This window comes from Musa acuminata, chromosome BXJ1-2 (assembly GCF_036884655.1).
Source record: "Musa acuminata AAA Group cultivar baxijiao chromosome BXJ1-2, Cavendish_Baxijiao_AAA, whole genome shotgun sequence".
Classification (NCBI taxonomy): Eukaryota; Viridiplantae; Streptophyta; class Magnoliopsida; order Zingiberales; family Musaceae; genus Musa; species Musa acuminata.
The window spans coordinates 27,360,839-27,386,888 of NC_088328.1; the positions used below are offsets into that span (position 1 = coordinate 27,360,839).

A 26,050-nucleotide genomic window follows, 5' to 3' on the forward strand; every position below is an offset into this window, starting at 1 on the left:
GTCACACAAGATGAGGGATGGAGATGGCTCAAGCAACTTATTAGAAAGATAAGATAGCAAAATCGAATTAGAAAATTTTGAAGAAACACTAAGAATGGGTTGGAGGAGATCTTCTCGTCCTCATCTATTTATCTTAATCTAAATTTATATTTTTTTGTTACATCTAATATTATTTTTTAAATTAATATTATCATCAAGACCATTAATTAAGGTCTTTGACTTCTTGTGATCACTTACACAAATGCTACCAAGAAAGCACTTGAACAAATGCTACCAAGAGACATACAGTGATGCATGCACTTTGTCAGCATAAAGATTTCGTAATCCACTCTTACAATCGGACAAGCCATGATCACATGCTAACACACTGTAGAGAGAGAACCGTATGCAAGAACAAGCATCGCCTTCCTACACAGCAGTGTCTTTGTTTGCACCCGACACAACATGCACTTAGTAGCTTATGGCTTGGGAGACGTAATCTTATCTTCCCCGGTCTCAGACTCCATGGTCATTGTTCATCATGAAGAGATGTTAGCTTAGAGGATTAAACTTAAACTACGTGCACGCATTTGCCCCTCAAACCCTTACAAGAACACATAAATCCATATTGCATGTCATTTAAAACGCCCTCTCAAGTAACCACTCTGGGGCCCACATTATTTTGAGTTTTGGATCCTGTAAAGATCTTATGTGTCGGACCTGTGCTGCATTTGATGTTCCTTGAAACATGCATTAATTACATGAGCAACACGCAAGCAATTACTTTGACTTAATCGAACAATAGGATAAAGACAAAGCTAGTTTGTGCATATTTATGATAATATCGAAGGTGATGCCAACCAATAAGCTCGATTCTGTCATCATCAACAAGATACTAAGAGATAGTTTGAGCATTTGAAGCGTCGTCTACCAACCAATATATTATTACATGCAACTTAAATTCTTAAATATAATATGTTTAGAAATTAGAATAATCTTTATAAAATTTATGGGATACATGTCATATGGGTTTTTGTTTTGGCTTGTAGCGGATAAAGGAGCCAAGGAATGGAACTGACTTGAAGTTTCTTTTACCTTAGCCTCGACTGGCGGCTTAGTTAAGTGGAAGTAGAAGTAATTTGGAGGCCCACCACATGTTTCCTTTGCTTACGGCAGTGGCTAATGGGCATCCACTAAGGAACTGCGATTCACGCCCGTGACCATTGCTGTTTTGACATTGTACGTGTGCCCTTTGATGGTGCAATGCGAAGCTGATACTTGTATTCACTTCCGTCATCCGGTCTGGTATCGTGATCGTAGGTGGATCCACCAAATATGTTTCCATGCAACAGTGCAATAGACAGTAGAATGAGACAAATATGTTCCTTGCGACACTGCCTATTTAAACCCCCTCTCCCTATTCCATTCTCTCACCGGTAAAGAAGAAGAAGAAGAACAAAGACATGGGCAGGGTTAGCGTGAGGGGCTTAGCGACCACCGTCCTCCTCGTGGTGTTCGTTGCATGCTCACGCTTTGCTACCAGTGGCGCGACGAGAGACCTGACCACCTGGTTGGCAGGAAGGAGAGGGAGTGGGAGGTCCCGCCGACCAACGCCGAAGCCGAAACCAAGTTCAGGTCCGTCGCCAAGCCCGAGGTCGTCTCCGCCAGCTCCCCAAGGCGGGGGGGCGTTCAACGTGCTGGATTACGGAGCCAAGGGCGATGGGGTAACCGATGACACCAAGGTGATCGTGGGGCCATTCTTTTTCTTCCATGTTGCAGCAGCACTACCGGATAAGATTCATGATGTTGATGTATCGTTCGTTGCAGGCATTCCAGGCTGCATGGGCAGCTGCTTGCGAGGGATCGCCGTCGAGTGTACTTGTTCCTGCAGACTCGGACTTCCTCGTCGGTCCAATCTCGTTCTCGGGCCCTTGCAAGTCCAACATCTTGTTCCAGGTAAATTGCATCGCTTAAAGAAAGCTGCAAGGAAGAAAGCGGATGTTAAGTTTCCTAATCGACGATCGGCTTATCCAGCAAAGAGTGAGAACTTCTATTATGTCTTGCAGTTGGATGGCAAGATCATTGCTCCTGGTGGTAAAGCTTGGGGCTCGGGTCTGTTACAGTGGCTCGAATTCAGATCGCTGAAAGGTATCAGAATTCAGGGCCAAGGCATCATCGAAGGGCAGGGCAATGCCTGGTGGAGCAGAGACGATCCGGTGAGTCCTCCTCCTTCGCAAATGCCTGGATTCGCAGCCAATTACACCGTGATAACGATCTTGCATGGTGATGATTAATTCCTAGCAGTTCGGCACCGAGCTCAGTGGACGATTGCCGCACGTCAAACCGTCGGTAACAATTCTCCCGATTCATATCTTAATTTCTTGATGATAGATATGGACGAGCCGTCGTCGAATGACTTCTTGGCTCGTATATCGTATATCAGGCCGTGAGGTTCTATGGGAGCTCCGATGTAACGGTGACCGGCATCACGATTCAGAACTCGCCGCAGTGCCATCTCAAGTTCGACAGCAGCCATGATATTCAGGTCTTCGGCGTCACCGTCTCTTCCCCTGGAGACAGTCCCAACACTGACGGAATCCATCTCCAGAACTCCGTCGGCGTCTCCATCCATGATACCAACTTGGGATGTGGTAATTCTAAAGATCAGTACCGGTAGTGAGAAAGGCACAGAAAAGAATGAAACAAATGGAAGATGATTAAATTGTTTTATTGGTGCATGGTTTGTTCCACAGGTGACGACTGCATATCCATCCAAACAGGCTGCTCCAACATCATGGTGCAGAACGTGAACTGCGGGCCAGGTCATGGGATCAGCATCGGAGGGCTCGGCAAGGGCAACACGCAGGCTTCCGTATCCAACGTCACTGTTCAGAACGCCAACATGGTCGGCACGATGACCGGCGTCAGGATCAAGACTTGGCAGGTGATCCACATCTCCTCTGTTCTCGAGGTACAACAATTCTTAGACCTCTTCGGCATCCTCACACGCGTCCTCTTCGTTCCTTGCTGCAGGGTGGATCCGGCTACGTCAAGAACATACGATTCTCAAAGATCAAGCTCTCGCGGGTGGCCACCCCGATCGTCATCGACCAGTTCTACTGCGACCAGAGCAAATGCCGGAACCAAACCTCCGCGGTGGCGCTGTCGGACATCACCTACGACGGCGTCGTGGGGACTTACACCGTCCAGCCGGTGTACTTGGCCTGCAGCGACACCGAGCCTTGCCGAAGCATCCATCTCGACGGCATACAGCTTGAGCTGCTGAAGCAACGTGGAGCTAGCTACGACCCTTTCTGCTGGCAAGCCTACGGCGACCTGCAAGGCCCCACGGAACCTCCCATCACCTGCTTGCAGAATGGAAACTCCAAGTGATGCATCTATCAACGTCTCCATCCCATTGACACGTTACCTTTAGTGTGCGACTATGTAGGATATACAGTAATCTACAGTGGATTTGCATGGTATAGGAATGCAGGAAAAGCTGCTTATTTAAAGGCAGTATATCTACGTGATGATTCATGTAAATATAATTCAAGTCAGCGGCAGTCGCATTTTGCGTTCGTCTTCTTCGTTTGGATCAGATCTCCTGTGTGTTTGAAGTTGGAACAGTATGCACCAACTCCGGTTTCCCCATTCGCGTCGGGTCAGGCCGGACCGGTTCGGATTAATGGATAATCGATTTGGGTCGTTGGGACCCACCTGTTATCCAATCACAAGGAAGGTAGGTCGTTGTACTAGGGCTGGCCTCCAGGTGATGGACGCGTTTAATGGAGCGGGTTTGCTAAGGTATAGGATCCGAAATATAATCCGCAACAAAAACGGGTTTGGTACTCTACCCGTTATTACATCCCTTTATCTCCCTCCTCTCTTTCCGTTGAAAAGAGAGGGCTCGGGCGGTCAGTAACGAAGCAGAGAGCTTCCGAGGTGAGGGTTCCTCCGCCACTTCCATCCCCCCTTTTCCTCGTTTCCTTCTCACTACTTCGCTTTGATCCGTCTCCTTCTCACTTCCTCGACACCTCCTTGTTCTCCTCCAGCATGTATCTCTTCTCTGGCAAGTTGGAACCCTAGTTTCGCTGGCCGCTGATCGTGTTATTCTCCCGTTCGCTCAGGTCTTTGATGGTCTGACTCAGATCGGCTACTCTTTCCAGGATGCACATAAAGAAGGTATATGACATTTCCCGAGTCCGTAATTTTGCTGTTTTCCTGTGGTGTCGAGTCAGTTCTCTCTTCTCGACCGCTCTTTAAGATTTTTGGTGATCTGGTTTGATTTCTATGTTAAATTCGTGGGGTGTACCTCTGAATAATTCTTGGTTTAGGTTATCATCGAAGGTTTTAAGAGCTACAAGGAGGAGGTCTCGACAGATCCCTTCAGCCCTAAAGTAAATTGCGTTGGTAATGCCTTCTCCCGTATCTTTTGTTGAGCTTGTTCTTCCGCGTTTCCTTCGTTCTATTATGCTCTAGGGAGTTATTCTGGGGAAAGCCCTTCATGAGGAACACTTTGCCTGTTCTGGTTCATACTATATATGTCTCTTATGAAAGAAAGGGCAGAAATGGATTTGTTTCTGTGGTGACTTACTGACGAAATGAATGTGTGGTAGCTGAACTCAAATCTCCAAAGCCTGAAACCAAATAACTTTCTCTTGAATATGGCTTACAGTTCTTACTGACATATGTCATTTCCACTTAAAATATTTTTGTTTTCCATGCATATGACTAAGATTTGACATTTTTGAGATGTAAGTAACATGATGTAGTAAAATTTGGATTGAAAATAATGTAGTCACTTGCTGCAAAGAATTGCTTACTGAATTTGCATTTTTTTTGTGTGTGTGCATGTTTGTGTGTCTTTTCAGTGGGTGCCAATGGATCTGGAAAGACAAACTTCTTTCATGGTAATAACTTCAATCATCTTTAGTGTCGTGTTGAACTTTAAGTTAGCCAGTTTTAATTTTATAACTTATGTTTGTTCCTTATCATGCTGACTTTTGCTTGGTTTACTTGATTTTTGAAATGGAAATGCATCTAGCTATACGATTTGTCCTTAGTGATCTCTTTCAAAACCTGCGCAGTGAAGACAGGCATGCTCTTCTCCATGTATGCATTCTTTGTTCTTTCCTTCTCTTTGTTTTTTTTTTTCTGGAACCTGGTGATGATTTATTCTTTCTGCAAAAAATGAACAGGAGGGGGCGGGCCACCAAGTGGTGTCTGCTTTTGTTGAGATAGTTTTTGACAATTCTGACAACCGCATCCCAGTAAGTTTTCCACTGATCATTATTGAATATAGGGAATTTCTAAGATTATGCGATGGTCTCAAGCTAATGTATCCAAGCACCTTGGACCAGGAAAATGGCAAAAACATTATGATTATGCATAATTTCTTCTTGTTATTCCATAATTTTGTTCTTGTTGCCTGGTATGATAGTTGGTGATTAAGACTCTGTTTTGCTACTGAGCACTAGTGAATAATATGATAGCTCTTGGATGAATGTATCTCATCGATCAGGAGTCAATAAGGAACTGATTAAGTATAGCTAATCTGAAATATTTGTGTTCAGGAGTTGTTGTCATGTTGCTACTGATTTTTTCTCTTGTATTTTGTTTATTTTCTTATAAATTATGGGGCTGATATTTAAATTAGTGTAAGATTGGTGTTCTTAGCAATGTACAATACAACCAGGGATTTAGTACTGGTCCTGACAGAGTACAGGGCAGCCTGCAGACTAATATGGTACATTGCCATGATTTATTATTGCCAACAAATAGTTTGAGAAATATTTTGTCAGTAGATGTTGGTATGGTCAGTAGATCCTGTACCAGTTTGACCTTGGCTTGTGAATACAGACCAATATTTGAACGAATGACACAGCATTAGGAAGTGCAAATTTACAAAGAAAGCTATCATGATCTCCAGGTAGCTTTGTTAAACATGAAATTAAAGTGTGTGAAAAAAAATATTACATGAAGGTTATTCTAGACCTATCATCATGAACAACTTTGATCCTTATTTTTTTTCCTACTAAGAACTTCTGCATCAGGTTGATAGAGATGAGGTGCGTCTACGGAGGACAATAAGTCTTAAAAAGGATGAATATTTCCTGGATGGGAAGCATGTCACGTATGTATCCCTAATGTTGCATTTGTCACTTTAAGCATGATATTTCTTTTCAGAACCAAATTAACTTTCTTACGTTAATGTGTTAGAAAGACAGAAGTAATGAATTTGCTGGAGAGTGCTGGTTTCTCTCGCTCAAATCCTTATTATGTGGTTCAACAAGGGAAGGTAAACAAGCTGATAGTTGGTGTTTACTTTATTTCTTATGTTTATATAATTGCCGTAACCCCTAATTCTTTTCTTATCTTTGTAGATAGCTTCTCTTACCTTAATGAAGGACTCCGAACGCCTTGATTTATTGAAGGAGATTGGTGGGACCCGTGTGTATGAGGAGAGACGGCGTGAGAGCTTGAAGATTATGCAAGAAACTGGTAAATTCAGATATATAGTGCTCAGAAGGTTTTCCGCTATACAAATTTTCCTATCTTTACATGTTTCTGTTCTCTTCTAGGTAACAAGAGGAAACAAATTGATCAAGTTGTTCAATATTTGGAGGAGAGATTAAGAGAACTTGATGAAGAAAAAGAAGAGCTCAGAAAATATCAACAGCTTGACAAGCAACGAAGGTCGCTAGAGTATACCATATATGACAAGGAACTTAATGGTGTCAGACAGAAATTAGACGAGGTCTGTTTTATTTAGCAAATATGACAAGAATGCAGATTACTTGTCAAGTGCCAAAGATATAGCTCGTCTGTCTTCATTGCAAAGGAATTTGGCAGTGGGATACAACATTTTGAATAGAATTATAACCATCTGCTTAAGTTGTTGGATACAAGTGGATGAATAGGAAAGTAAAATAACACTATCTATTTCATGAAAAGAAGTAGATCCTGAAAAATACATTTCATATGCTTATGAAAGCAAATTGCTATTCTCTTACGAAGCTTGCTTTTTGGAAGAAATAATGACAATAACCAATAAAACCATCACAATAGTAATGATGTCAGGGATAGAGAACACATTTATTATTATCAGTCTCATGTTTCTTCTTTTCCATCCCTCTCCCTATGTAATGCATCATCATCATCACTTCTATTCTGTTTCCCTGCTACACCATACATACAACTCATTTTCCTTCTTTTTATGGTTGCCTCATAATGCAGAGACTCCACTCCTCTACCAGCCAACGTTGCATATATCAACCATTAACCACTTAGACATTATCAGTTATTTCCCGTCAGAATAGCAACTTAGCTATACATGTAGGCCAAATGTCAAATGAAATGTTTACACCTCAATGATGATTGGAAATCTTAATGATCAGATAGTAGATTAGGTGCTGCATTTTTGTTTGTTGATTGTTCAGCCTTTTTTTCTTTTTGATCTTTGAGAAATAATATTTCTTACTTCTTTTGTAGATTGAAGAATCACGAAAGAAAGTTTCTGAGAAGTCAACTAGGATGCACAACAGTGTGCTAGAAGCGCATGAGAATCTTAAGTTATTAGAAAAGGAGTCCAAGGTTTTAATGAAGGAATTACAAAGTTTGAACAAGGAGAAAGAAGATACAGAGAAAAAACGAACTGAAGCATTAAAAATGCACACACAGATTGAACTTGATTTAAGGGATCTAGAAGAGAGAATTGCTGGAGAAATGCGATCAAAGGTTTGTTTTTGATTGATTGTTAAGTACATAAAGTTCATTGGTTGCAGCAGAGAATATGTTCAGTTAACTGAGTTATATTTGTAGGAAGAAGCTGCAAAGCAGTTGGAGAGCCTGAGGAAAGAGATTCAGGAATCTAGAGACGAACTGAATACAATCAGGCCCTTACACCAGTCAAAAGTGGCTGAAGAGGACGAGATCACCAAAGGGTATAATTAGTGAATCCTTCCTCTTGTGCTTTTAATGTACTATTATTTTCTCAGGAATAAACTAACATTGCTGATTTTCTTTTGAGGATAGCATAATGGAGCGTGAAAAGCAATTGAGTATTTTGTATCAGAAGCAAGGACGAGCTACCCAATTTGCTAGTAAAGCTGCTCGTGATAAGTGGCTTCAGAGGGAGATTGATGATCTTGAGCGTGTGCTTTCATCAAATGTGTTACAGGTAATTCAAAAAAGTTATAGTTTGTACTGAAATTGTTGCAGGTGAAGCTAAATTTTCTATTGAGAGTTCCCTTGTATGACCTAAATCTGTATTCCTTTTATGTGTTTAAACTGTATAATCCATAGCAAGGTATTAGCGTATTGAGCGATATGTTCTGGTGTATCGATCGGTGTGTCTATGTGTGTGTGTGTGTGTGTGTGTATACATTATATATATATATATATACATATATATATATATACATATATATATATATATACATATATATATATATACATATATATATATATATACAAGTTAAAAAAAAAGGGCGATGTCGCCTCGTTTCGCCTCCTCGCAAAGCCTTGGCGACGTCGCTGAGGCTTCTTCTCCCCGTGAGGATGAGGAGAAAACGCCGATGACGTTGAGGCCTCGTCGCCTCAGACGAGGAGGAGGCGACATCTCATCTGTGGCATTCGGCGAGGGAGGGCGGTGACGGATCAGGATCATCGAGGGAGAGCAGTGTCGGATCTCCAGGTTCTTCGTTTTCTTCTCCCTCTTCTTTTTTCTCCCTCGGCTAATACTGCTCGATAGCGGGCTGTCACGGACAAACTTCGAAACAGGGTGTTTGATGTAATGCTTATGTATGTCCGTGTCGTTTGGCATGTTCATGCCTTGTACAGAATGTAAAGGGGCGGCCGAAGGCTTAATAGTCCCATTTTAGTTGGGTTGGTGGCCTATTTAGGCTTGTAAATAAAGGTTGTGTCATGTAGACACGTGCGAGAGCTTTTCGGTCTGTAATGGATCATTTTACCCTTTGTTGTGCCACTGTTCAGAGCTTGTAAAGTCTGTTTGTAATTTGCTTTGTCTATGAAGTGTTTTTCGGACATGTTTGCTTGTGGATCCCGTTTGAGGCGTTCTCTTTAACCCGTTCTCTCTTTTGTTGGTCCTGAGGGACAATGGGAGGCTTCGGGGAGGCTGACCTTTGCGGACGGACGCGCAAGGGTGCCGCACGACTTAGGCAAAACCAGCTAAGTCCGTGTCATATGGTATCAGAGCGGGACAAGCACTCATAGAAACACTTGACATGCAAACGTGGGGGACCTAGCGGGGCTGCATGGAGGGCAGTCAGCAACGCGCGACCGTTTGAGGGAAAACGGGCATGGAGATGTAGGGAAAAGAGTCGCTCAGAGGAGCGGGCATCTAACATTGGCATTCAGAGGAATGGCCAACCCTTCGCGCAAGAGGCACCACGAGAACAGGCAAGCTTGGAAGAATGCGGAGCGCACAAAGGTTGGGATGGCTGAGTTTGAGCTACGGCTCAACGTTGACAACTATACTTGATGGTGCTCTAGGCAAGCGAGGCGCTTGGCAAGAATGAGACCATGCAAGGTGGAATGAGTTGCTCAACGACCAAAAGAGTTATGCAAAGCTCACAGAGGTGAGGGGAATTGCTAACTCGAAGAATTTGGTACTCATGCATGGGCTTGTATGCGGACGATGGAATGTTCGTGGCCATCCCAAGGCGACCGAGACTCGGCGCCATGGAGCATTAAAACTTTCTCTTCGGCTTGTGAAGGATACGTCCGTAGGAGGCTGAAGTGTGCAACGAGTTCAGCATGTTGCTAGGCCTTGAGGGGCACAGTGGGGGCTGTATTGACGGGGAGGTGCAATCTAGCAAGTGCGTTTGCAGGAGGCAGAACAATGCACAGTTTGTTCAGCAGATCGGAGTAGTCCAAGGGGATGGTGGTCTTCGAAACGAAGAGAGATGTTGCTCAAATGAGATAGTTATCCAGGAGGGATAAGTCCCGGCTCTCCAGAGGGAGAATCATGTGCGACGGACTGCACATGTTGAGGAGGAGTACCTCAACAAACAACAACTCCACGAAGCTCGATGGACTGAGCAAGTGGCGAGGAGTCGTCGCATGATCTCGCTTGAGAGAATGCATTGGTGGATGCATTGCGAGATCAAGTGGGGGAGCGACCCATAGCAACTCAAATGAAGGCACACTTAGAGTCGATATGGAGATCGGACTCAAGGGAGGGCTGACCCGTGGAATGGTGGGTGCGAGGGCCACCATCGACTCAATGCAAAAACGAGGAGCGGAGCAACTTGGGTGTAACTTGGCGAAGTACCCAAGCCGCATGAAGGGAGCCAGCATAGAAGTTGGAACATGGAGCAGAGGCACAGCGCTTTCCCTAGACAGAGGTCAAGGACATGAACTCTTGCAGAGGCAGGAGTAGAATCATGCTGTTCCATGGGTCCTTCATTCTGACAGAGCGGACTCATCTTGCATGGTGCCAAAGACGAAGGGAGCTTCGGGGCACATGCACCTTATCTTGGAGGAGCATTTGATGGAGGAACTAAGGCGACTCAATTTGCGGAGGCGGAGTTGAGTTCAGAAGGCCTTAGCACGGGGCAAGAGGACGCAGAGGCGGGTACTCTTGAAGAATATGCCACAGTGTTGTCATTCAAGTTGCCATGAGGGAAGCGGGGCGCAGCGGAGATTGTGCTAGTAGGGGCAGAGGCCCAGGATCCAGACAATGGTGCACAAATTACAGTGAAGTCGGTGGACTTCGGGAGCTACTAGGCGACGGACTGTCCTAGAGCGGTGCTTCATCTAAGTGTGACCCAAGAGTGGGTGGATGAAGGTCGATTGCCAAAGGAGCGAACAAAATCGAAGGTGGTGGAGACCCTGCGATGTATTGGCAGAGGCCACACATGGAGGGTTCACAATTCGAGTTTATTCCACAAGGATCAGAATGCAATGGAGATGTCACCAGGAGGCGACATGGTGCAGCGGATCGTGGTGGAACAGTTCGTGGCAATGCGACACACACGACATATGTCCCGTGAGGGATGAGATCATATGGAGGTATGATCGGGAGCTACTGGGAGCTCCACTTCGGTGAACAACACGACGGCAAGAAGGGCTATGGATTCAAGGAGTGAAGGCCATGGTACCGCAGAGGCGGGTCTTTCGGGCGTGCATCGAATTTTGCATCGGATGAAAACCTTGGTCATCAGCATATGGGGGCTGTGTTCCACTAAGGGAAAAGTTCGAATGCAAGTACCAGTGAGTTCCATGGGAGGGACTTGATCATGCAGAGGTATGATCGAAGCAGCTGGAGAGTTGGACTGCTCCAGAGTTTATATTCGCTTAAGGGAGCCCGGCAAGTCAGAGGACAAGGCCGAGTAAGCGAACGTTGCTACCAAGGAAGCTAAGGAGAACAGAATCGGTGCAAACTCTACAATGTGATGGTAGAGGCCATGCATGGGAGTTGCAGTCTGTCTTTCCATCGACAAAACGGACTGCTTGGAGAACACAGAGGTGTTGAAGCAGGGGGTCGAAAAGGGCGAGGAAGCGACGACAAGTCCAGAGGGACTTAGCTACCCAAAATCAAGCAATCAGTGAGAATGGAGGTGGACTCAGAGGAGTGTCACGAAGGCATATCTACTGATTGTGAAGAAAATGGATGTAGATGCGAGGCGACGGATAGTAGTGCCATGGGCATGGCAGCGCCATGGTACCGCAGAGGCGGGACTTTCGTGAAAGTCATTGATCCCTTGCTCCCACGGAGGGAGAGCGCTTGGTCGTGAAAGGGGCCGAGGAGGTGGAGCATGCAGAGGCAATCTCCAAGTACCGAGACAAGGCTGAAGGGCAGAGGCCAAGAAACTTCGTAAGACCGGTGTCAACAAGTTTCTCATCAAGATAGCCGTAAGTGAAGGACTTCGGGTCATGCAAGAGTGCACGACCAAGGAACGAAGCAGGCAGTACGTGGTGCTGTACCTTTGCTACTCAGTGGAGTAGGCGGCAGGGTTGATGGAGAAGACGGTACAATCCCAGAGGCGACCTCATCTATCAGAGAATTACTCCAAGTTGGGGTGAAAACTTCCTGCATTCCAGAAGTTCAATGGCATTGAGAAGGTGAATCACAGTAGCTAACTCAACGCAAGGAGTGCAAACACTTCAAGTGCTTCAGAAGTGTGAGCAAAGAGCAGGCGAAGGCCAGTAACCAGCTCGATGCATGAAGTACAACCTCGAGGAGGCGGGCGAAGTCAAGTAACCTTTGCCTTCTCAACTCTTAAGAGAATGGGCGAAACCGAGTACCCCAATTCTCTTATCTATCCAGCAGAGGAGCTCTGCACAAGTTCAAAGACCCTTCGAAGATAACGGAAGACAATAGTTGTCAAATCCTCACCAACGGTGATCAGTGCTACTGAGAGTAGATTGTCCGCTTCATTTCCCAACGAAATGCCAATCGAAAGCGGAAGTGATGTGAACCTACTTGGATGTGACAACTAACTGAAAGAAGAGTCAATGAGCAGATTTTGTGGAGGAAGGACCCGAAACTTCAGAAGTTTGCGAGGCGATGCTCGTTAGAGCTCCAACAAGCATCCACCCAGTTCAAGTAGCATGTGGAAATTTTGAGAAACTGGCGCAGTAAGAATGGTCTTTTCCTTCATTTGGTGGATCCGCAGGAATCAACGAGGATCAACACAACTCAGCCAACCCCACACCAGAGTCAGAGTCATTGGTGAGTTGAAGCAGTATGGCGGATCAAAGGTTCGACTACTCAAAAACAGCAGCGGAGAGCAGTTGGGAGCCAGGAGGTGCATTGCAGCTGGAGCAGAAGACTGAAGACTCAGCAAAGGCGAAGAGTTGCAGTGTTCACAAAGGCTTCGACGAGGACGTCGAAGGGATAAGTGGGGGAGAATGTCACGGACAAACTTCGAAACAGGGTGTTTGATGTAATGCTTATGTATGTCCGTGTCGTTTGGCATGTTCATGCCTTGTACAGAATGTAAAGGGGCGGCCGAAGGCTTAATAGTCCCATTTTAGTTGGGTTGGTGGCCTCTTTAGGCTTGTAAATAAAGGTTGTGTCATGTAGACACGTGCGAGAGCTTTTCGGTCTGTAATGGACCATTTTACCCTTTGTTGTGCCACTGTTCAGAGCTTGTAAAGTCTGTTTGTAATTTGCTTTGTCTATGAAGTGTTTTTCGGACATGTTTGCTTGTGGATCCCGTTTGAGGCGTTCTCTTTAACCCGTTCTCTCTTTTGTTGGTCCTGAGGGACAATGGGAGGCTTCGGGGAGGCTGACCTTTGCGGACGGACGCGCAAGGGTGCCGCACGACTTAGGCAAAACCAGCTAAGTCCGTGTCAGGGCGGCGATGGTTGAAATTGACCATTACCGATCGATTTCGGGTCGTAACGGGGCGGAAACAACCCCAATCGATGGTATCGTCTGGTAGCGAATGGTCCGCGTACCGGTCTGCTGGCAGACTGGTGTTTACTGTCCGGTATGGGTGGTATCATTCGAAATTAAAATCCTTGATCCATAGGATGACATGCTATATTGGAGATAGTCATCATGCTAGGGTTTGTAATGCCAGATTAAGCAAAAAAATCTTTAGTACATCACTATAAACGTCACATTTTATTTTGTCTTATAGTTTGGTGGACCATGCACATGAGAGGCTGGTATTTTTAAGTTACTGATAACGAAGGCATGCTCACCAATGTGGACGTTGTGGGCTTGAATAATCTCAACATTTGCAACAATGACTAGTTTCTCCATTTTCCATCCATGCATCCATGTCATATAGAAGGCTAATTTACGAAGCCAGTTGGGAATTTCTACGTAGTACTTCTTTTGTCTTCACACTGCAGGAAAAAAAGCTTCAGGAGGAAATTCATCAGCTTAAAGATGAGGATAGAAGGTTGGATATGTATATACGGGAACGAAAAACCGAGTATGAAAAGCAAGAACTGCTCATAGCCAAGGGCCAAAAGGATTCCGATCATTTGAGGAGACAGAGAGATGAACTACAAGATACAAGGAAGTATGGTTCTTTTTACTTATTGTGATGTTAACCTTTTTTTAATACTTTCGTATGTTCATTGGAGGTGATTATGTTCCCCCCAAGTGTTTGTTTACGGAGGTGGTTGTCTTTCAGATCTTTGTGGAATGAAGAAGCGAATCTCTCGGCTGAGATTGATAAGCTTAAATCAGAACTTATAAAAGCACAAAAGAGCCTGGATCATGCTACACCTGGTGTAAGAAAAATTTGAGACCTGTTCTGTGATAAATAGTGATATCATGAGAAGATTTGAAGTGAATGCTTTATCTGTTAGGTGCATATAAATGGAAGCTGCATCTGCTATTTTGGTTTTAATCTATAACCTATTATTTGCCTATTGCATGACATAACAGTGATTTGATTATTTATTCTAATAATGGTCGCCTTGAGCCATTGTTTTGTTGGAAAATATCTTCTCAACCACTGGATTGCTCAAGTAGTGGCTGTTCTTTCTAAAACAATATATGGTTATAATTTTGGGCCCCATTGTTGCCAAAAATTTTCTTTTTAATGTTCAATTAAGATAATCCTCGTGAAATTAGATCAGTCTATGTTAGAGCCATCTCTATGGTATCAGTTCTGGATTACAGAGAAGTGTACTTATCCTGGATTTGATAGGAAAGCTAGAAATGAACTTAATGATCTGTAAACTAATCTTCTAGAACAGTATGCTAAAAGTTCTGTTGTTCTGATGGTAAATTTTGAAAGCAATTTGAAAGAGCAGGTACAAGTACTTGAGCAATTTAGATTCACGACTGAAGTTGATGAGAAGGATATGTCTTGTTCTATATCCATACTATTTTTTTTCGTTATGCACAATTGAAATTTATATTAAGTGATAAATATATTATACTTTGAGATGAGATTGATCATCTTTTTGATGTGGTGAATAAGAATAGTTGATCAGATTATTGCAGCAAATGTGTTGCTGCTGGATGTGGTATGTGGATCTGTTATGGATTAATGAAAGGGATACTGTTTCAAAAATCATAAAATTATTTACATGACAATTTTAATTAATGAGTCAAATACTACCTTGTTCCACACTCTATTAGATGGATGGGGTATGGTGTGTTGGTGTGGTCTAGTGTACCAATGACTGCATAGGCAGCCACTAGGGGGTAAAAAGGAGAAAGAAAAAGCGGAAAAAAATGGGTTGTATGACAATATCATTTCTTTGAGTCCTTTTGAGCCATGGGTCGCTAACTTTAGTCTCATCTTAAATTGCCACGATTCAACTTGATGGGATAGCTAACCCATTAATTTTGTTGAGCCTGAACTAGCCTAGAATGCGTAAGCCCAGATTATTGGTGGTAGAACCATCAAGCCCCTTGTAAGCTAATTCAAGTTCTTGCGCACTTATGATGTTAGATTAAATCTGGATATTATAATCTTCTCCACTTAATAGCTTGACATTCTTATCAAAGACTGATATCGCTCAGAATTAGATCCTAGTGTGGTGTATATGGGAGCTAACATAATGGTGGCTCTAGGTGGGACAAGACTAGTTAGCTCAGAATTAGATCCTAGCGTGGCGCACATGAGAGCTAACTGACCTATTGCCAAGGTCTTGTCTACGAGTAGTCCTTTCGTACTCGAGTTCTTCACCATGCCCAATACTAGGTTAGTTTTGATATCATTTGTCTTGACTCGATGGAGTAACTGACCTATTGCCAAGTTCAAAATGCTCATGCCAAGCAAATTCAAATTCTTGGCCACTTCTGATATTTGCATAAACCCTTGTCCGAACAAGTCCAGTTGAACAAGTCGTTGTAAGAAATTTTGGTCGTTCACCTTATTATTTGACAAAGGGTGCTCTCAATATCTGTCCCACATTGAACCAGTATGTACCACCAGATACTGATAGTATCAGTGAATTATAAATTGTTGATCATTACTTTATAACCTGGCATTTTGACTTCTTGCATATCATTTTTCACTTCAGCTACATTTTTAATGGTATTGCTACTCATTCTGGATACTACTTTACAAGTCACATTCATGAGTTTGGTCATGGTAAATGACCTACTAACCTCTCATGATGCATTATATCCCTCTTATAGATCCTTGATTATATGATTTTGACTACAGTTTAATGAGCATAGTTTAATTTCAAGGTTCTTATTTAGTCTGAAGACCTTATTCAGCATTCTGATTTTCTTTTCTTAATCAATGAAGTATTTTCTATCTTTGTGTACTCAGGATATTAGAAGAGGATTGAATTCTGTGAATAGGATCATCAAGGATCATAACATTAGAGGTGTATTTGGTCCAATACTAGAGTTAATTGAATGTGATCCCAAATTCTTCACTGCTGTTGAAGTTACTGCTGGAAATAGGTCTGAATTTTTTATTTTTGTAACTCGCTCTCTATCATTTTGATTGTGCCTTGTTGTTTGTCGGTTTGACTTCCATAATAACTTCTCGATTTTCTGATGTGCAGCTTATTCCATGTGGTCGTTGAAACAGATGACATTTCAACTAAGATTATTAGATACCTTACTGCAGAGAAAGGTGGACGTGTAACTTTTATACCACTAAACAGGGTGAAAGTCGCACATATTACTTACCCACAAAGTTCTGATGTAGTACCACTGTTGAAAAAATTGAAATTTCGATCTGACTATGCTCCTGCATTTTCACAGGTAGTACATCTGTCATCCTTACAAAAACTAATGTACATTTTGCCTCATGTATTTTTTTTGATGCACACAGCATCTGCTTGCATTAAATTCCATGGTGCCTCTGTATTTTCTGGGGTGATGTATATGTCAAGCTTTTGATTCTTTTTGTTTCTTTCCTTTTAAATAAGAATGAAACCAGTCAATGAGGCATCTGCTAATGCAGGGTGGGCAGGGCCATTGTATAGGGTCTATCCCATTCTATACCAGTCCACGAGGCATCTGCTAATTCACGACCATTGTATAGGGGCTACCCCTTTTGACTCTTAATGTGACTTTTTCCTGATGGCCTTATAGAGATATGGTCATCTTGATACTCTTTATAGACTGTTCAAACTTTTTACGTGAATTCGATTGGTTATAGTTGTGATTGAACTAGAGAAGAATGACGCATTGTTTAATTTTAGTCATTTTAGTTGAAGCAGAAAGAGTATGGATATGTGATACTAAATCAAATTTTGTTAAATTTTAGTCAGTTTAGTTGAATCTGAAAGAGTATGGATATACGATACAAAGTCTATTTTTATCCTTAATGTTCACTTTTACTGTATGCTTGCCTCTTTAATTAAAAGGTTTCGCCACACTAGAAAAGTTCAATTTGGTGTGTGACTAGACCCCAGAGCATGAATATGTTGCACTCAAGTTTCAAGGTGATATGCTGGAAAAAATTCACTTTAAGTGGTGTCTATGTTTATATTAATAGAGGTCTTATAGACTTCGTTAAATTTCTTTCATGTATAGTTACAAATTTACAACAAGAATAACAGCAGAAATGTGACAAACAGTTGGCAGCATGGTGCTTGGATGCACTGATATTTTTTTTGACCTTTACCTCTATTAAGGAAAAGCATATAATCCCAGAAGTATCATGTCTGTTCTTTGTTGTTTACATGTTGCCTGTTCATTATCTGTCTGTTGACCTTCTGTAGCTTGTCATTGAAGAACAGAATGTTCATTTTGTATCCAATAACATTGTTGGGGTATTATTATTTAGCTTTGATTTACATCAATAACAACCAAGGATCCCTGTTTCACGGTATGGGGGGATGCTGATGCCTCATTGGCATGATGTATAGTTGTATACCACATCATGTCATACCAATTACCAAGTGACATTACTCCTGTGTTTAATGGTGCATATTAAAAATATGTATTACCATGTGCTGAAATAGCCAATATGACATTGCTTGGCACTGCATTTATTTTGTACACTTCAATTTTTTTGTGCATATCTTGTAGATTTTTATTCACTGTGCATCTTCTATACTGTTAAAAGTATCATTCATTTGAAAGTTTATGGAAACATTTTTGGGCACAGGCATCTCTTGAAAAACATTTTTTGTATTTATTACCTTTGACGAGTTCATTCTCAACATGATGTGGTTTGCTAATCAGGTGTTTGGTAGAACTGTTATATGTCGCGATTTGGATGTAGCCACAAGTGTTGCAAGAAACAATAGTCTTGATTGCATCACACTAGAGGGTATGAATCTGACCGTGCACACATTCTGTCATCAATTTGATTTCTGACATCATGCACTGCATCAGGTGACCAAGTAAGCAAGAAAGGTGGTATGACTGGAGGATTCTATGACTTCAGACGTTCAAAGCTAAAATTTGTCAACATGGTTCGGCAAAACAAGATGTCTATCCACAATAAAACTTTGGAATTGGATGAGATTGGGAAAAAGCTTAAAGATATCCTTAAAAAGTCTTTTTAATACTCTTATTTTACTGAATTACTTCAACATTCATGTGGATAAATACTGTTGAAAAGAGATTACCCTGATTTATTAATTTTCTTGCTAGTTTTACTTGCACATTGAAACCTAAGGTTAAAATAGGATGGTTATTGCATTTATTCTTTGTTAGATCTCAAGGAGTAACTCTTTCTGCCACATGATACTTGACTAGAGGCATGCACAACGCAGACATCTTTAAAAGTGTTATGATGAATGCTATTCAATTTGATGCTAGTTGTTCCATTGTGATCTATTAATGTAGTCATTGTCATGTATGGTTTGTGGAAGCAGGACTTCAATGGATGTAGATAGATTGAATCCTCAAGGTATCTGAAGGGGGAAAAATCAGAAGGTGAATGAAGGAAAGTAGATGAGTTTTGAGACGATGAGAAAAGATGAGAGATAATTTATTGGGGTAGGAAAAATCTTTCTAGTGATTGCAGGTGTCGTTCTTGTGTCTTTCACAAGTATTTGAACAGAATTTCCTGGCTTTGTCTAATTTTGGTATATGCAAAATGCAAATAATCAATTATGTAGGAAGGAGAGGATAGAAAGTGGATTGTTGGGATTCAAAGGAAATGCAAGTGTTGAATAGAATATGGACCCTAAAATTGATGAAAGATATCACCTATGCAACTTTTATTAATTGAATTCTTATGATATTTTTTAAAGTAATCTTTCATCTGTAAATGTCTAAGTATGCATGAGAATATGGTGAATTTGAATTTTTTTTTGAAGAGAATAATATATGATCAATGGATTTAAGTTAATTTTAAGTGCGCTATGGCATTGCTAATGCAACTAAATGGAAGCAGTTAATTTGTAAATCTATTTCAAATATGTGTTACAGTGGTGGGCAGAAGAGATGACTAAAGTAACAAAGCATTTGTCCACCTAGCATCATATGCCGGAAATGACTTGTCTGGAATGATACCATGTAGTGCTCTGACAAGGTATTGAGGAATGAACTGGCCATACTGATTGTACCATGCTGGTCGGCTAGTATACAGTATCACCTATATACCGACAATAACCAATATTTAAATTTTTTTCTCTACAATTTAAATCTTGATTGAGTGGCGATTTTAATTGGTGGTCAAACTGGTCAGTACAATAGGTGGTACCATTTTGACTAAAGGAGGAGCAGCAGTAGGAGGAAGAGGAAGCAGAAGAGGTGGAGAAGAAGGTAGCAACCCGGATGAGGAGTGAAAGCAAAGATGCAGCACGATGGAGTTGGCAGCGGTGGCACAGTGGAGAGGCAGCAACGAGATGAAGGTCCATGAGGAGAGACAGATAGAGAGAGAAAGAGAATAATAAGAAGAAACTAGAAAAAGAAAGACAACTATGTGACACTGAAAGAAACTGAAATTGGATTCCAATTGGGTACTGTTCTATACAGGCCAGTAAGCATAATAAGTGACTAGATACAGTTTGGAATCAGTCTGCTTACCATTCAATAAGCTTGGTACATCATGCTTACCAAGAGATGCAGCCTGCATTGAAAGTTTGAAACAAGCCGGTCCACATCTCGGTTGGCTTGTACGATCTGGTACAGGTGATGTTTTAATCCATGTTTTATATAATTTATGACAATCGTTCATGGTACCTTGCTGGTTGGTAGGTAGTAGTTTGACTGGGTTCTGATATGGTTGGTGCTAGTGGTATTTGATCTGTTGCATTGTATGATAAGTGGCTATTGGGCAAAAGATGTTTATGCCTTTTGATGTTTCGAAAAGTAATATTCTTACAAATGCTTGAATGGTTTAGGCCTCTATCATATCTGAGATTGTCGTTGTCTCAATTAGAAATATTGTTATAATATAGCTGCAGAAAATGTTTTCTATTAACTTCCCACACAGATAGACCAGGAAATCACCAAGCTAGTTAGTGAGCAACAGAAAATGGATGCTCACCATGGTCATGTCAAGTCAGAATTGGAGCAGCTTAAAAATGACATTGCTAATGCGACTAAACAGAAGCAGTCAATCTGTAAAGCTCTTGAAAAAAAGGTTCCTCTTATATATTTTTTACTGTCTATTGTATTCCTGTTGGCAATGAATTTTTAGGTAGCTCTTGTTTATCTGGACCTAATGGTATTAGATGGTGTCTTCCTACAGGAAAAATTGCTTACAAATGCCCATAACCAAATTGATCAGATACAAGCTGGTATTGCAATGAAACAAGCTGAAATGGGCACCGAGCTTATCGATCAACTAACACCCGAAGAAAGGGATCTTCTTTCAAGATTAAATCCTGAAATTACAGAATTGAAAGAGAAACTTCTGGCTTGTAAAAATAATCGAATTGAGGTTTGTATACCTGATTAGTAAAAGCTTCCAATATCATGAAATGGGCCATCTATCTTTTTGTAGCTTCTAATTAGCAATATCTTGTATAGATTGAGACAAGAAAAGAGGAATTGGAGACAAATTTGTCAACAAACCTCGTAAGGCGACAGCAGGAGTTAGAAGGCGTCATATTGTCTGCAGATTCTGAGACCTTGCCTATGGAAGCTGAATTAAAAAGGCAGGAACTGAAGAGTTCAAGAGGGTCTATTGATAAACTGAAAAAGCAGCTAGAAGGCATGAATTGCAATTGTTTGTTTTCTCTTCTTAGTCTGTAACGTGTACTTCTTTCTAAATGAAGACAGTTTCTTGCAGGTGTTTTGAAGAATATCGATGGTCTCACACAAAAAATGCAAGATATAAAAACTTCAAAAGAAAGTCTAAAGGTCAGATATGCTTACAACAATGTTACGATTTTGTGGCATTTGTATATATCATAGCCATTGTTTGTGATGCAGATGCATGAAGATCAATATGAGCGCACACTTCAAGATGAAGCTAAAGAGTTGGAACAATTGTTGAGCAGAAGGAATATCCTTCTCACGAAACAGGATGATTGCATGAAAAAAATCAGGGATTTGGGCTCATTGCCATCTGATGCCTTTGATACGTAAGTTTCTTTCCGAGATGAAACATGGATCCCTTGTGTTGCAATAGTTTCTTGCTTTTGAAATCTCTTGAACCTTCCAAAATAAATACTTGCATTGTGTGCAATGCTTAGTAGCTTTTGCAGCCCCACTGTTGTCAATATTTTTGTTTCTCCGAGTATGCCAGCTTTCTCTGAGTTTGCCAGCTTACATGTTATTACTCATCAGTTTAGGATCTATAGTTTGGATTGGTATATGTATGGTTTGAACACTCAGTATAGGATCTGTTGTTTGAGTTGGTATGTATGGGTTGAACACTCAGTACAGGATCGATAGTTTGGATTGATATATGTATGGTTTGAACACTCATATGAAACAGGTGTACCATATAGTGTGTTTTGACTTTCATTCAAGGATTAGAAAATTGGTCTAGTCCAATTCCGATTGGTGGTCATACTGGTATGATTGGTACCTCACTGACAAGAGAAATTGGTGGATGGAGGGACAGATGGGGGGAGGAGGAGATGGCAACACTGCAGATGAGACTTTATTGCCCGGTTCAACTGCAAGTGCAATTTGGGATCAGACTGCATGAAATTGTTTGGCTTGTATACTGGTAGGCTGTTAGACTGTTAGTACCCATCTGTGCCACTGAAAGTAAAATCAGTGCTTTTAATTATGTGGTATATTTGTTGTCCATCTCATCTGCTTCGCCAAATTGAATATTGGTTGTGGGATCACATTTTAATTCTTTCTAACCTCATTGATGCTCTTTCCAAGACTGATTACAGATAATTATTGTACTATCTGTCACTTGTCCATTGCTCTTGGGTAACTAACTTTTTTGGCTGCATATTTTAGGTATAAAAGGAAAAATATTAAAGAATTGCAGAAATTACTTCATGCATGCAATGAGCAATTAAAGCAGTTTAGCCATGTCAATAAGAAGGCCCTTGACCAATATATTAACTTCACAGAGCAGCGTGAACAACTACAGATAAGACGAGCTGAACTTGATGCTGGTGATCAGGTATTGCCTTCATATGCACTAAGTTGGATTTATGCTTAAAAGTATCATTTGAATATTTTCTACCACACTAGCATGAGTTTTTAATCATTGTATTTTGCAGAAAATCAGAGAGCTTATTGCAGTGTTGGATCAACGGAAGGATGAATCGATAGAAAGGACATTCAAAGGTGTGGCAAGACATTTTCGAGAAGTATTTTCTGAGCTTGTGCAAGGTGGCCATGGCTACTTGGTTATGATGAAGAAAAAGGTTTTGTGCTCATTTTATTTAATTTTATTTTTAACCTATTTCATTTATAATGTGTCTAGCTTTTGTATGGTCTAGTTTCTTTTTTCTCAAGTTTTAGAGTGCTTATTGGTTTATTATTGTGCCTTGCTTTGATCTTTTTTTTTTGTTTAAAATACATTGACATTTCATCCTCCACCGAGCTGCATTTGGTGTATAATATAATGCTTTTCTTACATGGTTCTCTGCACAGTCATATGAACTTCTCTAAATAGAAAAGGATGGAGATGGATGGGAAAATTCCACCAGGAAAGAGCTTGTCTGTCATGTACTTTAGAAACCTCTTCCTCAAGGCTTAAAGATTAGGCCTCTTAGGTGAAGGGATAAACCAACTCCTAAGCTTAAGCCCCATTGGTTACCTGAGGAAAGAAATATGATAAGCATGTGAGGATTTGAGTGTCAATGCTCATATTTTTGAAAGATAATATTAAGAATTACTTTATGTAGGATGGAAAGTTGATCTGTGATTGTTGATTGGCTTAAGAGTTACTTTATGCAGGAGGTTGGGTATAAATATTAAAATGATTTCTTAGCATGGATTAAACACTTAATGCTTGTGTTGAAATATGGTGCACATAATTTAATTATGGAGTTAACAGAGCAAATTGCTTGATAGATCAATGGTGTATTGAGTCAAAATGATGTCTACATTACCTGTTAGTTTCAAGATAGATCAGCTGTATGAATAAATGTGGGAATGAAAGCCTGTTGCTGGCTTTTGTTTTGTATCATGGAAGCAAAATGGATTTGCCAAAGAAAAAAAAGGAAGTTTCAACATATTGTCAATTATTTAGCATTTAATCTGATTTAATAGTTAAGTTTCAGGCATGGAATAATGGAATAAAAGCATGTGGTATTCAACATCTGAACAGTGTTATCATGTGGCTGAATGTGTTTTATAGAAATTTTCTTCTTCTGGATAATAGGAATGTAAATCTCCATACTGGCAATAAAGTATCTGAAGATTATGTTTCTAGTAGTTGGATATGCTTGGAATTTTGTCCTTTAGGTCTTTTGCTGATGCTGGTACTTGTTGACCTCCTATTTGTACCAGAGTTACTTTTCTTTTCAGTTATAGAAATTTTTTGCATTAGCATGATTTTGTCTTATGGAAGGATCTTTCCCTCTCTTATCTCTCCTTTTTCTTTTGAAGGATGGTGATCTCGGTGATGATGATCATGGCGAGGATGGACCTCGTGAACCAGATCCCGAAGGAAGGGTTGAAAAGTATATTGGTGTCAAAGTGAAGGTATGAGTCCCCTTTACGTTTATACTTACTGAACTGGCCTAATTTTGTATCTCATAAGTTCTGGTCGAATTTCTGTTAGAACTCATCTCTAGATGTTTCTTTAGTATCTAATTGCTGGCCTACAAACTTCTCAAGAAATGCTTATAATCTTATTTTAAATTGCACTGTTTTTTCTAAAGTTGCTTACTTGATCTTGTTACTCTTTCTCATCCAGTTCCTTGTAGGTAAACTTTAAATGATGAGATTTGAATATGTTACAACTGTTACTGAACATTTCTTCTCCTCACCTAGGTTTCCTTTACTGGTCAAGGAGAAACCCAATCCATGAAGCAACTTTCTGGTGGTCAGAAAACTGTAGTAGCGCTGACTCTGATCTTTGCTATCCAGCGGTGTGATCCTGCTCCATTTTATTTGTTTGACGAGATTGATGCAGCATTAGACCCCCAGTACAGAACTGCTGTTGGAAGTATCCTTGAACTACATTTTCTCCTTGCTTTCATGCATATGCAAAAATGCATGCTAGGATTCATGCACATGGAACTTGTCCTCCAATAATTGTTTATTGTGGTTGATTTGTGTTTGTAATGGTTCTTAACTTCTGGTGTGAAGATATGATCCGCCGTCTTGCTGACATGGCAAATACCCAGTTCATAACTACCACGTTCAGGCCAGAGCTTGTGAAAGTTGCTGACAAGATCTATGGCGTGACGCATAAGAACAGAGTGAGCCATGTGAATGTGGTCTCCAAGGAGCAGGCTCTTGATTTCATCGAGCATGACCAGTCGCACAATGCTGACTGATCTGTAAGCCCCGTCTCTTCTCACACTGTCTTATGTCTCCGCTCCTTGCTCGTTCACTCACCACACTTGTGTCTTATGTATCTTTTTCTTGCTCTCATCACGGTTCCTTATGTCTACTTTCTTAATACTTTGCAGTAGTGCATCAAGATGGAAGCCACAAGGTTGAATAACTAATTAACCACTAGTGAAACCGACTCATGCTTCTGGCAGGTGTAAGCATAGGATTAGTGTGAAATGTTAATTTTCTTTGCTACCAAAATCAAGTGCTACAATTGCCCTTATTTACCCCTGTAATTAAAGATGGTGGTGCTGTGCAACTTGATATTATTGTTGGTCCATGTAACTCTGGAAATGTCTGGCTGTACGTCTTCTGTTGTGTTTGCAGGAAGCAACTTAGCTGCTGGTCTGTGTACGCTGGATGTCAAAGGACCCTGAATAGGCTGGTGTAGAAAAATGTGTATAATGTTTACTTCTGTAATCTTTATGTTTGGTCCACACTAATGGATGGTTGTTGTTGATGCATATTCCAAAAGCCGGCAGACCGGTGAGACTCCTCGTTTATAATGAGGAAGAAGCTGTCTGCTTTAGTCGTCCAATTGGTGGTGAGACTCCTTGTTTACCATTATCTTGCCCTCTTGTGCCTGATTAAACAATAATGGATTCTAACTATATGGTGCGTTCCAACGTCACTTGTAGTACAAGTACATGTTTCTGCTAATATTCTGGCTACAAAGCCGTCTTAATGCAGCAGATAGTGAAAATTATGTGGTTCAAAGTCGCAAGAGTTCCCAAGTAGATATATCTTGTAAGCATGTGTCTAAGAGAAATATTTCTGATTTCATGGCTATGGTCCGCAGATCTTAAAGCCCCAATTTATAGTGCGTCCTTGAAGATGGTCGTCTGGATTCGGGCTTTATTTGGGTCCGAGACGTGTTGAATCTTAGGCTGACATCAGGTTCAACGTTGAAAGGGTTCGGCTCAAGACCAAGTGTCGAGGGGTCGTAGTACATATACGGGACCAGCTCGTTCTGATCTGAACATCGATACGACACGGAACTCGGAAACTCTTAAACAGTAACCCCTCTCATGACGTGGCTTCAAGAATTCAAGTTTGTGTATCAACGATGAAGAATACTTGTAGGGTTTCTTGTCTCTCCCATCCGTCTCATCTGGCAATGTCTCTCGAGAATCCCAAACCCTCTCCCATCTCATCGTTGCTCCTCCTCGGAATCCCAAGCTGTCGAGCTCGGCTCCATGGCAGGTAAACGTCCAATCTAATGTACTATGTCTCATTTGGTTTCAAACATTTTGGGTAGGATTTTACGTTCCA

General features: G+C 41.2%; 2 protein-coding genes across 7 annotated transcripts; both read left to right on the plus strand.

The window, feature by feature from the left end:
* Positions 1-1,400: 1,400 nt before the first annotated feature.
* LOC135613011 (polygalacturonase At1g48100-like) lies at positions 1,401-3,560 on the plus strand. Of its 2 annotated transcripts, none has more exons than XM_065109891.1 (7): positions 1,401-1,721; positions 1,807-1,935; positions 2,046-2,195; positions 2,281-2,328; positions 2,423-2,630; positions 2,733-2,923; positions 3,013-3,560. In XM_065109891.1, exons 1-7 carry the CDS (start codon positions 1,443-1,445, stop codon positions 3,370-3,372), a joined length of 1,365 nt encoding a protein of 454 aa, XP_064965963.1. In that variant the 5' UTR covers positions 1,401-1,442; the 3' UTR covers positions 3,373-3,560. The 2 variants fall into 2 exon arrangements, with proteins under 2 accessions (XP_064965963.1, XP_064965968.1); XM_065109896.1 differs by having other exon boundaries at positions 1,402-1,721; positions 2,284-2,328.
* Positions 3,561-3,862: 302 nt separating this feature from the next.
* Positions 3,863-25,242, plus strand: LOC135606719 (structural maintenance of chromosomes protein 3-like). 5 transcript variants are annotated; one of them, XM_065097861.1, is made up of 30 exons: positions 3,863-3,924; positions 4,035-4,164; positions 4,317-4,392; positions 4,854-4,892; positions 5,027-5,094; positions 5,181-5,252; positions 6,036-6,115; positions 6,202-6,280; positions 6,366-6,483; positions 6,564-6,739; positions 7,474-7,719; positions 7,804-7,925; positions 8,017-8,161; positions 13,813-13,985; positions 14,100-14,199; positions 16,206-16,342; positions 16,447-16,648; positions 18,080-18,167; positions 18,233-18,382; positions 20,284-20,435; positions 20,544-20,735; positions 20,825-21,008; positions 21,087-21,157; positions 21,230-21,381; positions 22,220-22,388; positions 22,489-22,635; positions 23,825-23,920; positions 24,212-24,386; positions 24,530-24,723; positions 24,856-25,242. In XM_065097861.1, the coding sequence occupies exons 2-29, from the start codon at positions 4,150-4,152 to the stop codon at positions 24,718-24,720; spliced, it is 3,615 nt and encodes a 1,204-aa protein (XP_064953933.1). In that variant the 5' UTR covers positions 3,863-3,924; positions 4,035-4,149; the 3' UTR covers positions 24,721-24,723; positions 24,856-25,242. The 5 variants fall into 5 exon arrangements, with proteins under 5 accessions (XP_064953933.1, XP_064953934.1, XP_064953928.1 ...); XM_065097862.1 differs by having other exon boundaries at positions 4,110-4,164; XM_065097856.1 differs by lacking the exon at positions 3,863-3,924 and having other exon boundaries at positions 3,931-4,164.
* The last annotated feature ends 808 nt before the right edge of the window (positions 25,243-26,050 follow it).

What these genes read in the sequence shown, in the direction of transcription:
- LOC135613011 (XM_065109891.1), top strand. Translation starts at nt 1,443, where the DNA reads ATGGGCAGGGTTAGCGTGAGGGGCTTAGCGACCACCGTCCTCCTCGTG. An exon ending in AGTCCAACATCTTGTTCCAG is followed by an intron (nt 1,936 to 2,045) that starts GTAAATTGCATC and finishes TATGTCTTGCAG; the next exon opens with TTGGATGGCAAGATCATTGC. An exon ending in TGATACCAACTTGGGATGTG is followed by an intron (nt 2,631 to 2,732) that starts GTAATTCTAAAG and finishes TTTGTTCCACAG; the next exon opens with GTGACGACTGCATATCCATC.
- LOC135606719 (XM_065097861.1), top strand. An exon ending in CCCTAAAGTAAATTGCGTTG is followed by an intron (nt 4,393 to 4,853) that starts GTAATGCCTTCT and finishes GTGTCTTTTCAG; the next exon opens with TGGGTGCCAATGGATCTGGA. An exon ending in TTTCATCAAATGTGTTACAG is followed by an intron (nt 8,162 to 13,812) that starts GTAATTCAAAAA and finishes TTCACACTGCAG; the next exon opens with GAAAAAAAGCTTCAGGAGGA.